The 17987-nt window shown below is 46.6% G+C and overlaps 1 protein-coding gene across 4 annotated transcripts in view; it reads left to right on the plus strand.

Annotated features, from left to right (window-relative positions):
• The first annotated feature begins 7757 nt into the window (after positions 1-7757).
• The window catches only part of GRHL1 (grainyhead like transcription factor 1), a 52428-nt gene continuing 42198 nt past the window's right edge, over positions 7758-17987 (plus strand). For 2 of the 4 annotated variants that reach the window (XM_055399488.2, XM_055399489.2), the window contains exons 1-5: positions 7758-7911; positions 10969-11155; positions 13924-13994; positions 16431-16818; positions 17872-17948. In XM_055399488.2, coding sequence (XP_055255463.1) covers positions 7892-7911; positions 10969-11155; positions 13924-13994; positions 16431-16818; positions 17872-17948 — 743 coding nt within the window. In that variant the 5' untranslated portion in view covers positions 7758-7891. Of the gene's footprint in view, positions 7912-8010; positions 8359-10968; positions 11156-13923; positions 13995-16430; positions 16819-17871; positions 17949-17987 lie in introns of those variants that run through there. The other 2 variants (XM_055399490.2, XM_088841184.1) reach the window with 2 other exon arrangements.

A 17987-nucleotide genomic window follows, 5' to 3' on the forward strand; every position in this document is an offset into this window, starting at 1 on the left:
TTCTACGGTGGGGGCACAGGAGAAACACCAGGCATCATGCAGAAATATGTATCAGCAGCACCAAAGCCTGGGGAGAAAGTGTGGGATTTGGAAACAAGACGCCTGACTTCATACCCCAAATTCACTGGCTTGAAAATGTTGTTTGATTTCTCTGGACCTTGTTTCTCCATCTACAAGATGGGCATAACCCTGTTTCACAGTGTTGCTTTAAGAAGCAAATGACTCAGGTATGCTTTGAATACCAAACGCCTCCAGAAGGTTACTGTCATTACCATCTTGAATAACAACAATCATTGATCCTCTGTGTGCGTGTGCTTAGTTGCTCAGTCATGTCCGACTCTTGAGACCCCATAGACTGTAGCCTGCCAGGCTTCTCTGTCCAGGGGATTCTCCAGTCAAGAATACTTGAGTGGGTTGCCATTTCCTTCTCCAGGAGATCTTCCCGACCCAAGAAACAAACACGGGTCTCCTGCATTGCAGGCAGACTCTTTACCGACTGAGCTACAAGGGAAGCACCTCTATAATATGCTTATCCCCACACTAGATGATGAGGGATTTTAAAAAATATGATATATAGTCTCTGTTCCTTAAGCAGTTTATAATACAGTTAGGAAAATGGGGAGATGGAAGATTTAATATTTATTGAGTTCTAAAAGATCTGGTGGGGCTTCCTAGGTGGCTCAGTGGTAAAGAATCTGCCTGCCAATGAAAACCGTGAGTTTGATCCCTGGATTGGGATGATCCCCTGGAGAAGGGGATCGTGAAATGTAACAAACCAATCAGCCCCTATCACCAATATGGGTGATGGGGTCATTAGCCCGTATTCTCCAGGGGTTCCATAATTTCCCAAGTCACAGAGCTGGGAGACAAGGGTGGAGATGTCACACTCTCCTTTCCACCCGCCGTTTGTCCAGAGTGGATGACTTTCATCTCATAGGAGGCACTGGCAAACAGGGCAAGACACAATGGCTCTGGTGAACTGGCTGGTACAGATTCCTGGAAGTCAGGCATGGAGGCTGTGCCCTTGTCTTGCAACTACTTCAGCTGTCCCTTCAATAGGGGCTGCCTCACCAGGGTATGTGATGAGCCCTGTGAATGGTTGGTCAGGCTACAGTTAGGTTGAACAGCCAACAAACAAGCACTTGAAGGGCCTGGACAGGCTCAGGCCCTGCTGGTCTCTAGAGAAGATGGAAGCTGACTGTCCAGGGTTTTTGAGCCAGGCATTGCGTGAGATTCTTTAATTGTATTATGTATTTTTAACTCCTCAAAACTTGATACTATTTTCCTCATTTGGGGACTGGCAGTGAGGTAGACTGCTTAAGGTAAGAACAGGAGACAGATTTGAGCTTGGAATCCAGATCTGATGGACTCAAAATCATCCCCGCAAACTCTTGCAAAACTGAATTACCTAAAAGGTGGAGATGCTTCTGATGAATGTTTAATGAAGGGTAGCTAAGGAGCTGGGGGAGAAATTTGTATGGGAGGGAAAGGGGTCCTGGAGGAGATGACACTGGAAGTTGGCCTTGAAAGAAGAATAAGGACAGGAAGAGATGAGGTGGAGAGAAGGAACAGCACAGGCAACCAGGGACCTGAAATTGCCGGACACTTTCAGGGGACTCTGTGATGGGGTCCAGGGTGCAGGGCGCTCTTAACTGGGACATACATTTGTGACTGTGTGTTGGGGAACTTGAATGCCAGGCTTAGGAGCTTGGACTACCATCTGTAAACTGTGGGCAGCTAAGATCAGAACTATTCTTAGCAACTGCTGTTAGAATCAGGAGACGTTGAAGCTGGAAGGGACCAGATGACCCATCCAAACTCGTCCTTTCCCAGAGGCCCAGAAAGAAGTGATTCCACTGAACTCACCCAGCAGGCAGTAGGACCTGGGATAGTACCTAGGCCTGTGACATTCCCAATCCACCTTCCAGTCTGTCTCTCTACTTCTACGGTGCTGTTAGAACCCAGGAGTCTCCTATGGGAGCACGGCCCCAAATTCATTTCCTATTCTGAAGCCCAAGACTTGGGAAGCTTGGGAAGCTCAAAGATCTGCCTTCTTTAAAAAAAAAAAGACCCTATCCTTGACCTTAAAACTGTCATTGCCAAACAATTGAAAAGACACTAAACCTCACTCATGATTTTTTTAAATGCAAATTAAAAAAAAAGAGAGATACTAGTTTTCATCTAAAGGCTAGCAAAGTCTGAGCATGCTCCTGTCTGGGGAGGTGGCACTTTAGGTAGTCCCATATCCCATGTCCTGTTGGTAGCAGTCCAACGGGGGCAGCCTTTTGGAAAACAGTTGTGTAAGATCCTTACAGATTGGAACTGTGCACGCCTTTTTCATAGCACCTCCAATTCTGGGGATTTATTTTATGTCTGTACTTGACCAGGTGTGCAGAGTGTGTAGATAGAGGGATATATTTTACAGAATGTAATTGTGGAAAACTGGAGATAAAAACACTAATTGCTTGCAGGTAAGGTCTAGTTATCATATATCAATACAAAGAAATAATCTGCAGCCATTTTTTTTCAGAGGGAGAGAGATCTTTATTGAAACATTTAATACTGCGCTGTTTCAAGTGAATTTCACATTTTTCATAGAATTTAATTACATCTTAATTCATAGGTAAGTCATGTCCGACTCTTGCGACTGCATGGACTGGAGGCCCACCAGGCTCTTCTGTCCATGGCATTTCCCAGGCAAGAATACTGGAGCAGGTTGCCATTTCCTTCTCCAGGGGATCTTCCCAAACCAGAGATTGAACTCAGATCTTCTGTACTCAGGTGGGTCTCCTGCATTGCAGGTGGATTCTTTAATGACTGAGCCACCAGGGAAGCTGATACATAGTCTCAATAGTATATATATATATATATGTCAATTGCCATCTCCCAATTCAACTGACCCCGCCACAGCCATTTTTTAAAATACAGGCGATGTATACATGCTGACATGGAAAACGTGTAAGACTGTATAGTAAGTGACAGTGAGTAAGCTGAGGAGGGCCATACACAGTATGGACTCCATTCTATAAGAACATATACCATATGTATATTACTTGTGGATACACAGGAAATATCTGGAAAGTTATAGGAAAACTGGTAGCAGTGGTTATCTCTTGGGGAGAGGGACAGGGTGGAGGAGGGAGCAGCTCTGTGCTCTAAACCTTCTGTATCACTTACATCTCCTTCTTTTTAAATTATAAATATGTATTATTTTTATAATTCAAGAATGGTAGAAAAATTTAAATAAAAAAGATATTGTCAACAGCTTACAAATACAGATTTTTTTACATTTAAAACAATTATTTATTTTTAATTGAAGGATAATCACTTGACAATATGGCATTGATTTCTGCCATGCATCAGTATGAATCAGTCATAGGTACATATATGTCCCCTCCCTCTTGAACCTCCCTACCCTTCCCCCCATTCCTACCCATCTAGGTTGTTATAAAGCCCTGGTTTGCGCTCCCTGAGTCATACAGCAAATTCCAACTTCATGGGGTCGCAGAGAGTCGGACATGACTGAGCGACTGAACTGAACTGAACTGAACTGATGCAGATATGGATTTTAACTCCCATTTTAGAGAGCACTTAAAGACAAATGAAATAAGCTGGTGTTCAGATTTACAAAATAGACCCAATTTTTTAATTAATACATCGGTTTTCTAATAACCTCTGGCCTTTACTGTTCTTATTTCTGGTTTTGTGGTTTGGTGTTTATTCATTCATTCCAGATTGATCTTGTGCCTATTACATATCAGACTGTGGTGTTGGAGAAGACTCTTGAGAGTCCCTTGGACTGCAAGGAGATCCAACCAGTCCATCCTAAAGAAGATCAGTCCTGAATATTCATTGGAAGGACTGATGCTGAAGCTGAAACTCCAATACTTTGGCCACCTGATGAGAAGAATTGACTCATTTGAAAAGACTCTGATGCTGGGAAAGATTGAAGGTGGGAGGAGAAGGGGACGACGGAGGATGAGATGATTGGATGGCATCATCAACTCGATGGACATGAGTTTGAGTAAACTCCGGGAGTTGGTGATGGACAGGGAGGCCTGGCGTGCTGTAGTCCACGGGGTTGCAAAGAGTTGGACACGACTGAGTGACTGAACTGAACTATCAGACAGGGGAAAAGAAGCATGAGACTGTGCATCTCCTGCAATAGGAGGGTCATTTAAACCAGTTGCAGATGTAGTACTGATGGGAGAAGGCTGAGGAGCAGAATGGATGCCTGCAGAGGAACATTATCTCCTCAGGGATCACTTCCTGGACATCTTCTGTGTGGATACCAGGAGGCTGGGGACAGGAAAATGGAAGCGGTACAATCCTCGCTCTCTCTTGAAAAGCTTGCACTATGGTGGAGACAGATACAAGCAGGGAATCAAGTGTTATAGACAGACAGTAGTAAGAGTGGTAGCAGGGTGATGCTTAAGCACTGTGTGTGCACGGGGGACACTTAACCCAGCCCAGAAGGCTGTGGAAGGAAGGGTGGGGAGTCCAAGCCCAGCCTGGAAGGTGGAGTGGAGTCTCCCAAGCAGCACGAGGAAAAGTAGGGGCTGGGGGTTGACGGTGGGGCAGGGGAGGTTCCCAGGGGAGAGGACCACGGCCAGGAGCAGAGTTGCAAAAGGGCAGGCAAGCTGATCAGACACACTCCATGCAAAGGCATTGGGACTTATATTCTGAGTGTAAAAAGGTGATGTGACCTAAAATCTGTGCTTTGCATAGGTCCCTCTGGCCATATCTGGAGATGGATCAGAGAAAGAAGAGGGAAGGGTTACTTACAGAGACAGTTTCTCAAGTTGAGTCTCGTCTGCAGCACAACTCTGCAGAGCTGCACCATACCTGGAAATTTGTTTTTAAAGTTTGCCCACTTAAAAAAATAAAATTTCTTTAAGTGAGTTAGTGAGTAAGAAAAAAGAAGAGACTCTCTGGCTTTAGCATGGTATTCAGGCCCAGAGGACAGAAGCTGGCAGCAGCAGAAAAGTGAAAAAAGTGAAGGTGAAGTCGCTTCAGTCACATCTGACTCTTTGAAACCCCATGAACCATACGTAGCCTGCCAGGCTCCTGTCCATGGGATTTTCCAGGCAAGGATACTGGAGTGGGTTGTCATTTCCTTCTCCAGGGGATCTTCCCAATCCAGGGATTGAGCCCGGGGCTCTGGCACTGCAGGCAGACTCTTTACTGTCTGAGCCACCAGGAAGGAGACAGTGAGAAGTGTCTGTGGCTGCTGTTTAGGCCCCAAGAGACCTAGAGACCAGGGAGCAGAAAGATAGTGGGAGTGGATGGGGGCCGGGGCTAAGCAGAGGTCCCGATGGCCCCCATGTTGCTGAATCCTCATCTTCCTTGACGTCCTGGCAGCATGTGACCTGGCTGACCATGGTTTCCTCCTTGGTTCCATTTCCCTCCTCCCTCAGGGACCACCCACCCCCGGCCTGTCTTCTCTGCGGAACCCTCTCCCTCTCTGTGTTGGAGGCTCCAGGATCCAGCATTGGTCTTGTTCTTCCCCCGCCATGGCCATGGTGATTCACCCCATCTCCAGGCTCTCAATACCATCTCCGCACTGATGGTTCCCAGATGTCTTTTCAACCCAGCTGTCTCCCTGCGACTCCAGACTCATATCCAACCATCTCCTGATATGTCTACTTGGGTCTCCAATAAAAGCATGTTGAAATGAACATGTTCGAAATGCAACTCCTGACCTCCCCCAGACCTCCTCTGCCTGCAGTCTTCCCCATCTCAGCGATGGCTGAGCATTCTTCTCAGTTTTTGGCTGCAAACCTTGTAGTCCTTGACTCTCTCTCTCTCTTTTTTCTCACACCTCATATCTGGTTTTTAGGAAGTCGTTTTGGTTTTACCTCCAGAATAGATCCAGCATTTGACCCTTTCTCACCACTCTACCCCGCTACCCTAAGCCAAGCAACTGTTTTCTTTGGCCTGGTCTCCCTGCTCCCAGATCTGTCCCCTGCCACCCAACAGCCAGCTTCATCACTTTAAAACAACAAAGGCAAAACAACACGTGCCTTTGTTGTTGTTCAGTTGCTCAGACCTGTCTGACTCTTTGCAACCCCACAAACGGCAGCACACCAGGCTTTGCTGTCCTTCAACATCCCCCAGAGCTTGCTCAAACTCATGTCCATTGAGTCACGTGCCTGCCATACTCCAACCCTTTCAATACTTCTACACCTCACTCAGTAAAACCCAAGTCTGCACAAAGGTCCACAGTGTTCCCTGTGCCCATCTCCCCTGTCTTTAGGCACCCCAGCCCTTCAGTGCGGGGTTGCTGAACACACCGGGTGTTACCAACTTCTGCAGTGCTGTGCCTCCTCCTGGACCACCCCTCCCCACCTCCTGAAGGCCTCACCTCCTTCAAGTCTTCAAATGGATCCCACCCTTTGCTCCCAGCTGCCGCCTCTACTTTCCCTCCCGCATAGCTTTCTAACCTATCAGTACAATTAATTAATTTTGTTATGGGCTGGTACCCTCAAGTCAGATGCTGGAAGAAGGCAGGGAATGTTGTCCCCTGTGTTCACTGCAGGTAATCCCAGCACCTAGAGCGGTGCCTGGCGTAGAGGCCGGTCTCAATAAATACTGTGAAGACCCTGGAGAAGGGAGCTTCCACTCGGAAAGGCCAGCTGGGCACAGGAGTAGACAGGGGTGGAAATGCACAGAAGCTGGCCGGGGAGAGGAGTGACAGAGGAGTGATGCGACTTGAGGGTGCTGGGAGGGGTGGCAGTGGTTGGGGGGGGAGAATGCAGGGTGGCCAGTGACGTCCAGATGCAGTTCCCAGAGAGCTAAAGGTGGGCACGGATGGAAGTTCGAGGCTGGTGAGGGCGTCCGGAGTTGAGGGGGCCCAAAGAAGAGGGGGAGGAACAGGCACTTGGGATGGGGGCGGCTGGGGTGATGCTGGGGCGACCACTCGGCGGACACCCACCCCGCCCTGGCCGCGCGGGGGCGGGGCGGGAGGCGGGAGAGAAGCGCCGTCTTAGGAGGTCGTGGCAGTTTTGCTGCGACTGTCAAATAGCGAACAATCTAAAGTGGATGAACGGGGGCGGGGGGTTCTAAAGCCCGACAGCTTCGGGGGACGGCGGCGGGTGAGGGTGTAAGGCGAGGGGGGACACGTCTGCGCTTCCTCGGGTAAAAGGCAGAGGAGCCTCGTAAGGAAGGGGGACGCGCTCGGAGAGGTGAGAAGGGCGAGAGGGTGCAGGGCCCCGGCTCCACCGGCCCCAGGCCGGGAGATGCCCGAGGCGGCCGAGCAGCGGACCGCGGGGGCTCCGTGAGGATGCAGCCGCCGGGTGGGGAGGGGAGGCTCCATCACAGGAGCGGCGGTGGGCTTGGAAGAGCGCCCAGGACCCCGGGAAGGCGGCGCCGGGGCCCGAGCACGGTGACCGCGGGGCACAGCGGGGACGCAGCGCCCGGCCTCCCCAGACGCAGGCGCGCCAGGGACCGCCGAACGGCTGCCAGTGCGCGTCCGCGGGCCTCGCAGCTTGGCCGGAGTCTGGGCCGGAGCTGGGCCCCGAAGGGCCGGGCGCGCAGCAAGGACGCGGCCAAGCGGAGCTGCAGGTCCCCGCCCCGCCCCCCTGGGGCCCGTCGGCCCCGCCCCGCGACCCGGCCAGCCGGCCAATCAGACCGTGGTGCCCGCCCCCTCCGGCCCCGAGGCCCCGCCCCGTGCCTGCGCCTCCAGCCAATGGGAGGCTGAGGCGGGGCGCCCAGTGCGCGCTGCCCGTGCCCGGCCGGCTCCGAGCGAGAAAAGCTGACCCAACCCGTCCGGGCCGCCGCTCCGGACCCGCCGCCGCCGCCGCCGCCGCCGCCGCCTCCTCCCCCCCGGATCGGGTGTACTGTCCCAACCCGAAAGTCCAGTTCTGCGGCCCGGCAGCGGCGAGCGAGCGCGATGACACAGGAGTACGACAAGTGAGTGAGGGCGCCGGCGTCCGCGAGGCCGGCCGTGCAGCCGGGGCCGCTGCTGCCCGCCCGGCCGTCCGGCCGGCCGCACCTGCCGCGAGGCCGGGCGGGGGGCGCTGGGCCGGGCGGCGGGAGGGGGCGCGCGGCTAGCTGTCCGCGGCCTCCGCTTCTCCGCACCCCCGCCGTGCCTTTGTTCCTCCAAAGCACCCCCCACCAGGGGGAGACCCCTGCTTTGAGGGGTGCGGGCCTGCGCTACGGAGTGGAACCCCCCACCCCGCCCGCAGCTTCGGGGGTCCTGATCTGGGGTGGGTAAGGGGCCACCTCTCGGGCGCGCCCCGATTCTGCTCTCCGGGGGAGAGGGGCGCGGAGGCCTCGTGTCCCACCCCCGCCCCCCCAACCCGGGTGGCTTTGCTTTTTGGGACGCACTCCGCGGCTGCGAAAGGGGAGCCTTCTCAGGTAATCAAGTCTCTCGTCGCTCAACCGTGTCGTTCGGCCGCCTGCTAGAACCTCGGAACCGAGAGATCTAGGGAAAAGTTGAAGTGCTCGGGTGTCCTGGCATTTTCTTTTTTTTCCCCTGGCTGACTGTGTGAGTGAGAAAATTGCTGTAGGAGTTCTTTTGCCGCTTGCATCATTGGTGGTAATTACAGATGGCTGTAATTAAAAATGCTAAGAAATATCAAGAAGGATGAGACTTTGAAATCAGGGTGGTAAACTAGGAAGCTTTGTACTTACTAATAATGCTTTTTGGAGCTCGTGATTGAAGAAATGTTTTCATAAACTGTAAGGCGGTAATGTAAGCCGTTAACATTAGGAGGCACCGGGCGAGGGACGCTTCTGTATCTCCTTTGCAGCTTTTCTGTAAATATAAAATTGTTCAGAAAAAAATGCAAGTAAGTCGCAGCCAACCAATCAGTTATATTTGAGATCAGTGAATCCAGGGCACAGCAGTACTTCTCCCAGTTTTGTAATTATTTGCTGAGAATCATTTTGTGTTAAGGGTGCTCTTTTTCTGGAGGAGAGGTTTAGATAGTATTATGTATGGAACAGCTTAAGTGGAATAACTTAAATTAACCTTGTGTTGTACAGTATGCAGATAAATTATTGCTTGAAAATATATAATTCAAGGAGAGGGCAGTGATGAGCCTGACTGTCATGAGGAAGTAGACTAGAAAAGGCAGCTGGTTTCGTGTTTATTTCTTGACTTATAGTTTAGATAAGGCATATTTCCAGAGCTAAAATTTTGGCCTGAGGCACAGTTTGGAAATAGTTTAAGACACCTTCAGGGTGATCACACACAAAATCATTTGCAAAGAAATATTTATTTTCTGTTGCTTGTGCAGATTTGGGATGCGGGTGGAAGAAGGGAAGCTGAAGAACTAGCATTAGGGGAACTGAATAAGCCAAGTGGTGTCATAGTCTTCTGGAAGTAGCTCTTATACTATTGATATTACAGCTTAGCAAGACCCCAGAGAGTCATCCCGGGGTACCACTGGCTCAGCAGCTCTTGTTCTGTCCTCCTGGTGGCACAAGGAATACCTCTTTGTATATTCTTAATTTTTTTTAAATTTGAGATTTGTAGGAAGTCTTCATTTTTAAACCAACCATGCACTTTGAACAACCTATTATGTTTGTTTTGGGTTAAAATAGTATACCACCTTCAGGATTTCTTTTCCTACCAAATGTGCACTCCTTGAAATAAGATTGAATTTTGACTGAGGATGAATTAAGTTGTTGGATTCCCTCCCCCGCTCCTTTTTCAGAATCTCTGTTTTTAAAGGGCCTAGGTGACTGCCAAACCCTAACCTTGTTGATTACTTGAGAAGATAATCAGTCTTTCTACATTCACTTTTAGAGTAGGTAGGTCACCTTTAGGCAATTTACACATTTCATTTGCGTGTTGCAATGAGAATAACTCCTTTAATTTGCTTGTTAGAATGGTGATAATTCGGAGTAGTTCTGAATATTTAAACTTTTTTTTTTTCCAAAGAAAAAAAGTGGTTGATTTTGCTGGAGGTAGTTTTCCACTTTTTTCTTTTTATTGACTTACTAAACAGAGCCAACTGAAACAGTTGTTGAGGCTGTTTACATTTCAGGTTTTTGGAATCAGTCATGTTTGCTTTACTCTTTTAAGTTAAATCTTCTATAAGACTCTACTAAAGTTCTCCGTTGATGTTCTGGATTTTTCCCATCAAACTACAGCATTAATGTGAAGCAGTTCTTGCCCCGTGTGAAAAACCAGGAAAGATTTTTGAGGACAGATTCCCCAACCTATTTCCTTAAAAAAAAAAAATCTCTTTTTGTCCAGCGGCTTCATTTATTATTGTAGATTCTTAAGTGTTTATCTCTAAGATAAACAGTGAACTCCCATGCCAGAAAATTGTGTCTCCTTATTGGTTTACAGTCCCCTTTGGCCACATTCCATGCTCAATCTGCCGGTAATCAGTAGAATATTCTAACTTTCTCATACACCCCCGAGGATTAAACCAAGTTATCCCTCTTCCTTCCATCCCCCGCTTCTCTCCCCCTTGTTGGTAGTCTGAGGCATGGCATCACCGGGGGAAAGAGGGAAATAGCTTGAGGATGGAACCGGATGTACTGTTGAAGAGGGGACAGTCCTGAGTGCCTGTGTTTGAGGAGAGTGTGTGTTCTCCTTGGCCTTGCTTTGTCCTTGTGTTTGTTTATATAAAGCGTTTGAATAGCTTCACATTTTCTTGGAGTGAGTTTTTGACTTTTGGTTTTAGTGGGTTTTTTGTGTGTGTGTCACTTAGTGTGTCCTGGGTTCCACGTGAAGGTTAACTGCAGGTTCCCTGACTGTCTAAATACTGTACATCTTCCTGGGTGCCCCACTGGGCTACATTTAAGTGGGTTGTCTTCTGATCGTGTGTTAACTTACTTTACTAATGATGAAATGATGAAACAGTGGACTCTTTTATTGCAAAATCAAGAATTGGCTGTTAGCTTTTTTAAAAATTAGCTTATGATGATTTGCAATAGAAGAAGATGTGATATACACACACACACATATGTTGTTTTTTTCTTTTCTTTTTTAAAAAAATCTCTCCCAAGCAAACGGCCAGTGTTGGTTCTTCAGAATGAAGCACTTTATTCACAGCGGCGTTCCTATACTAGTGAGGATGAAGCCTGGAAGTCTTTCCTGGAAAACCCGCTCACTGCAGCAACCAAAGCGATGATGAGTATCAATGGTGATGAAGACAGTGCCGCCGCGCTGGGCTTGCTCTATGACTACTACAAGGTGGGTTTGCCTGCTCTTCAGAACCCCGTAACTACTTTGCAAAGTGCACTTGATCCAACAGGGTAAAGGACAGTAATTTGCTGGTAGACTGTAATGCAAGTTGCTTCTGTAGTGACTATAAAAAGTTTAATGAGTGCTTTGACATACTGTGGTTCAAAGCTGAAAATCTACAATCACAGACTCAAAAGGTTGATTCTAAAATGTATGCACTAGCCAGCTGTTCTGGCTCTATCTGAAAGGTGAAGCTACCGCGAAAGAAGAAATTCGCTGTGTCTTAATGAGGTTGATCATTTCTTCAGAGGTAGCTCTTAGCGCCATCAAGAGTGGATGGGGGTTCCCTTTGCCTGTGCACTAACCCTTTCTTCCTGGATAGTCAGCGTGGTTTCCTTTCCCTTAAATGGTATTGCAGGGCATCTGATTTGATTTGATTGTGAGATTTCATGAAAAAAAAACAAACCAAAATCCTCATATTTTCTAGATTTTCTGGTTTAAGGTTCAGGATGTGTTTTATTGTCTGTTCCTCGAGGTTTGGATTAGTTTTAATTCAGTGCAGTCTGTCCTCTGCCTGAAGCTTTACCTGGTGTTTGTGTCTGGATTGACACCCCTGGTCTGTGTCGTCATCATCATTATCCCAGTGATACTAGGTACCACCTGCTGATTACCTATACCGTGCTAGACATGTTACCAGAATGCATGTTGTTTCTGAGCCCTCCAGGAACCCTGCAAGATCTGTGCCATTATCCCCATTTTGCGGGTGATAAAAAATAAGGTTCTCAGGTCACATGACTAGTATGTGCAGCCAGGACTTCGGGTTGTACCAGGCTCCCTCCTCCATATGCCATGCTGCCTCCTGGGGGCGGGGCTTTGCTTGCTGTGTTCCCTCTAGCATTCATTTTAACCAGTAACCCACATGCAGGGATGGCTATATATTACAGTTTACTTTCACCATCTTTTTGTCTTTAAAACTTCCACACCTATAGAAAACTTAAAATAACAAGATAGCTAACTCTCAGACACTTTCACCCAGATTCACCAGTTTCCAGCTCTTTGTTACGTTGTGACACTGTATTCTTTTTGGAATACAAGAAATGCAGAGGGTAAAAAGCAAGGAAGATAGCTTGATTATCAAAATTGTTGGGGAGGGGGAACCTAAACCAAAGCTCTGTTTTCTGATGTAAGGCCATGTGTCCAGCTTGTTGTGTTTGAGGGAATGAGGTAAGGTTTTTTTTTTCCCCTTAGATACGAATGGAAACTTGCATAGTAACCAAGGATGCTAGAAGAAACTGCCTGGGAAGTGTAGCCACAAAAGTTTCCTTTGAAGTAGAACTTATATATCTGTTCTTCTTATGGCTTGTTTTATTGACTCAGTATAGAAACTGTAAGTTCCTAAGTATTAATTATGAAGTTTGAAGTTAAATATTTTAAACTGAAACTTTCTAGAATGGGAGGAAACCAACAAGTTTAGTGCCAGGAAAACCTGTGTAATAACACTAGTTGCAGTGATTATATGTGCGTGTGTTTTTAATAAAGGGTCCTGAAAGTATTATACATCTTCAGTTCAGTTCAGTTCAGTCGCTCAGTTGTGTCGGACTCTGCGACCCCATGAACCACAGCACGCCAGGCCTCCCTGTCCATCACCAACTCCCGGAGTTCACTCAAACTCATGTGCATCGAGTCGGTGATGCCATCCAGCCATCTCATTCTCTGTCATCCCTGTTTCCTCCTACCCCCAATCCCTCCTAGCATCAGACTCTTCCAGTGAGTCAACTCATCGCATGAGGTGGCCAAAGTATTGGAGTTTCAGCTTATACATCTTAGGAGGAGATAAATCCTCATGTCTGCCCATCAAGGGTGGCAGTCTTAGTAGTCGTATATGTCTGCCTTCTTGCAGCAGATGTGGGGTTATTTATTTTCCTTTTATAAATCAACTGACTTACTTGTTTCAATTCTTTGGATGTACCCCTCAGTCATTTTTCCATAATAACCTTGGTAAAGCTTAACAAACACGTTATTACTACCAGCAACAATAATTCATTCTGTCTTTAAGGGTGAAATAAGAATATAGAAATAGAGTTTCTACTTTTACGTTGAAAACTAGTTTCAAACGTCTTAGTGTTTTTGAAGTATGTATTGCAGATAAATTTCAGTTGGGTTGATGTCTACAGGGCACCCACTAATGTTGGCCTGCTCTCACCTGTGCAGAGAAGCAGGCTTGAAAAAGGAATAGACCCAACGGAGTCCACTTAGTTCTCTGAGTGACAGACATTGTGAATCCCAGCGTCTCTGATGAAATGTATCATTTGGAGCCACCATTTGGATCTTGGAGTGAACTGTTAATGTGGCTGATGCCTTTGATTTTGCGTTTCATCTGAAAGGAAGGGTAGCAGAGAAGAGCAAGGAGAAGACTCAAAGAGCCTGGTTGTCTTTTCAGTGGCTTCTTCTCTGTCATGTTACATAGATAAATGGGTAAAACCCAACCAGAGGTATTTCTCTTAAGAGATGAAACCCACACTCCATGACAAAGTAAATTTGTGATGTTCTGAGTTTCTTTGCCAACTGAATAGAAGCTGGTTTTTGCATACCAACCGAGTGACCAGATTGTGGACTCCTTGAGAGCAGACACTGTCTTATTCATTGTGCGTTCTTGGAGTTGGGGTTTGGTAGGCAGTCCATAGTCACCTGAAGGGTTGCACTTAATGAAAAGTAGGGAATGTGTCTGTACTTTGGGGGTGAGAACTAAACTGTGGTCCTGTGTGTTGATATCTCAGGTTCCGCGAGAGAGAAGGTCATCAGCAGCAAAGGCAGATGTTGAGCACCCCGAGCCGGACCATAGCAAAAGGTAAGGTTTAAGACAGAGCATGGAACAGTATGCTACAAATTCCCGGTTTCTGTGAAAGTTAAAGCAAGAGCTTGTTTAAGTGAACAGGAACTAGAGGAAGGCATAGGTAAGTTGGACTCTTTATGTGTGAACACGGATTTCATTACTGATCTGCCCCTTACTATGATTCTGTTACTGAGAAGTCACCAGTTTCTGTAGGAGAAGTTCCCTTTTCTTGAAAACAAAAACAATAACTTTCTCCTCATCCAAAGGTATTTTCTTTTTTTTTTTTTAACTAACAACATGACTGCACTGTTTGCTTATTTGTCTTTTAGGTTCTCTTAAGAACAGTGTGGCTTAAGGCAATGGCAGGGGTCCATTTAAAAAAGTCATCACCGATGACCTTAAATAACTACCCATGTGCAACTTAATAGAGTATGCTCAGCTGTATTCCACATGCCTATAGAGGTTATTTTTGAATTATTTTAAGTTAAAACTTTCAGAAAATTAAGGCTTGACTTTATAGACCTGGGAAAAAAGCTAAATATATCTTTAAAATTGTTCTGAGTTCTATTAATAACACAAGAATGAAACATTTTTGAAGAAAGAATGATCACTTGGAATCCCACTCTGCTGACAGTTTATTTGTTTACTGTTTGGGCAGCCAGGTGCATTTTATGTGGTTGTGGTTGTATTCACAGGTAGGATTTTCTTCTACTTAATATGTTACATAAGTTTTTTCTACATTGCTGTTTTCAGTTCAGTCGCTCAGTCGTAAACATTGCTGTTTTAGTCTTCATAATTTGTAAAAGGGCTTATAGCTTTTATTTTTTACTTTTTGTTATAGGCACTTTCAAACATAACAAAAGTAGAGAAGTAGCATAAGCCAATAGGTACTCAGCTTCAACTGTTATCAGGTTAATTCCTGCTGTTTGACCCTTACTGTTGTTGTTCAGCCCCTAAGTCATGTCCGACTCTTGTGACCCCACGGACTGCAGCACACCAGACTCCCCTGTCCTTCACTGTCTCCTGGAGTTTGCTCAAATTCATGTCCGTTGAGTCAGTGATGCTATTGAACCATTTCATCCTCTTTTGCCCCCTTCTCCTCCTGCCCTCAATCTTTCCCAACATCAGCATCTTTTCCAGTGAGTTGGCACTTTCCATCAGGTGGTCGAAGTATTGGAGCTTCAGCTTCAGCATCAGTTCTTCCAGTGAGTGTTTAGAGTTGGTTTCCTTTAGGATCGACTGGTACCTGTTTGATCTATTCTTCCCTTTCTCCAACTTTCTAATTAGTTAATATTTAAATTTTATTTATTTTTGCTGAAGTATTTTAAATCAAACCCTAGCTATCCTTAGTATCAGGGCTATATCTGATTTTTGCTGTTACAAAGCCTTAATGAGCAACTTTCTAGATAGCTTTTTCTTTCTTCTTTTTCTCTAAAGAAATTTCTTTAAAATAGTCATGGGAGTGAATTTATGGTTTTAAGTTTGAATATTTTATTGATCTTGAAATCTGCCAAATTACCAAATTGTTTTTTTCCTTGTAAGCGTCAGCCTGTATGATTTGAGGGAACTTTGAACATTTATGAATTTTACCCTAAACTAAATATCATCTTATATTGCCCAGGATATTTGTTGAGCCAAAAGTAACTCTATGTTGATGTATATGATGGTTCAGTATAATCATGCGGGGAGGGGTGGTGTTGATAAAAGTGAAAGTGTTAGTCACTCAGTCCATGTCCGACTCTTTGTGACCCCATGGACTGTAGCCCACCAGATTCCTCTGTCCATGGAATTCTCCAGGCCAGAATACTGGAGTGGGAAGCCATTCCCTTCTTCAGCGAATCTTCCCCACCCAGGGATCGAACCCAGGCCTCCCGCATTGCAGGCAGATTCTTTACAAGCGTTGAGCCATCCCGGAAGCCCCCAGGAAAAGTGACGGCTGTGGGCCCCCGTGTGCCAGGCATCACTGCTCACTTTTCAGTGTACTCTCCTTTCATCCTCATCACAACCTTGTGAAGATAGGTACCATCATTATCCTCATTTATAGATGAGCATGTAGTTACTAAGAGATCTTGAATCTACCTTGTCTGACTCTGGCATGTATACTTTAATCACCAGCCTATACTGCTCCAGTTAATCACATGTGTAGCTTCAGACTGCTAGTAAAATATGACAATTTTCTGGGGGTTATTGGAAATAAAATATAGTAGAGGAAAGCTCTGAGTTCTCAGCATTCCAATGAAGTTTTACTCAGTGCTTTGACCTGTGACTGTAGAGAGCCTTTTCCTTTCTCTTGTGATGAGTTAGCATGCCATTGCCTGTTCACTTGGTTTCCACCAAGTGTGTTGTTATTATTATTGCCCAGGACCCAACAGCCCAGTGCCGTTCGGAAAGTTAAAATTGTCCCAGGAATTGTATCACCTCTGAGTTTGAAAAGCTTCTCTCTCCTTAAAGAAACGTACCAACCGTGACGGAGCAGCCCCTCATCTCTGCTGGCGAAAACAGAGTGCAAGTACTGAAGAACGTGCCGTTCAACATCGTCCTTCCCCACGGCAACCAGCTGGGCATCGACAAGAGAGGTCACCTGGCAGCCCCCGACACCACGGTCACCGTCTCCATCGCGGCGATGCCCACCCACTCCATCAAGACGGAAAGCCAGCCCCACGGCTTCGCTGTGGGCATCCCCCCAGCAGTGTATCACCCCGAGCCCACGGAGCGTGTGGTGGTTTTCGACCGGAACCTGAACGCTGACCAGTTCGGCTCCGGCGCTCAACCCCCAAATGCGCAAAGGCGCACTCCAGACTCTACCTTCTCAGAGACCTTCAAGGAAGGCGTTCAGGAGGTACAGGAAACGCAAGCATCTTCCTAAGACGCTGAGTGTTTGTTTAAGTATTGGGTTCCACCTCTTCCTTGTTATATAAGCTTGAAACTCAGCCTGCAGTGAGTGGATTGGGAACAAAAGAGGTTTCTCTCTCTTTTTTTTTTTTAAGAGGAAAGGTCCACGGGTATAATTTGTAAACTAAACCTATAAAACCAGAAATTATTATCAAGAGCACATGGCTAATCTTACCAGCAGCTGAGTTAACAATTATGATTATTTCAACCAAGCACTTTGCTGGAGAGTAAGAAGGAAAGCCGCATACATAATCTTCCACAGACAACAGACACAGCCTCACAGTCTGTTTTCAGCTTTGGTCCTCAACCAAAACAAGCTCCCTGCAACCGGTCTTAGTATAAAAGGAGTTATCATGTATTTGCCTGCTATTTCTTGGTTGGCAGTATTGTCGGGGAGCAGGTAGATCTCAATGACAAATGCACTGTGTGACATTTACCCATCACTTCCAATACTTCTGAGGGTTTTGGGGTGATGAACCTGTCACTCAGGTCAAAGTGAGGGACTGAGGACGTTTGGAACTGTGTTTAATGATTCATGGGGGGACGGAGAGTCCCTCCCTGCTTACAGAGTGAATAGAACAGTAGCCTTTTCTGAGAAAGCACCTCGCTCCAGCCAGCCACGGTGCAACCTGATACTGTTGTCTAAACTTGATTCAGTGGCGGAGCTGACTGCTAAGGGTCATGAGATCTGGGGTGCAGACCCCAGAGTTTGGGCAGAAGTGGGGTGTGTGGGAAAGGTGGGAGAAGAGAGAAGGAAGCTCTTTGTGGGAGCACCTACATAGATTATCTAGTTTGACCAAGTGGCGTATAAAATGGACATTTTTTCTTTCTAATTTTCTTTTTAAATTTTTTGTAGAGTTAAAATTTTTGTCTTAGACAAGTTTTAAAAAGAGCGGTGGGTTGCCTTAAGCCACAGACTCTGATGCTGTACCTGACGTCGGTCTTCAGTGAGCCTGATCACCAGTTTACACCCTTGTGGCTTATTACATTGGTATTTCAGGTTTTCTTCCCCTCGGATCTCAGCCTGCGGATGCCTGGCATGAATTCAGAGGACTATGTTTTTGACAGTGTTTCTGGGTAATAGTTGTCTTTCAATTTGATTTTTAACTTTCAACT

This window comes from Moschus berezovskii, chromosome 11 (assembly GCF_049115385.1).
Source record: "Moschus berezovskii isolate FMDL1 chromosome 11, NW_MosBer_1.0, whole genome shotgun sequence".
Taxonomy (NCBI): Eukaryota; Metazoa; Chordata; class Mammalia; order Artiodactyla; family Moschidae; genus Moschus; species Moschus berezovskii.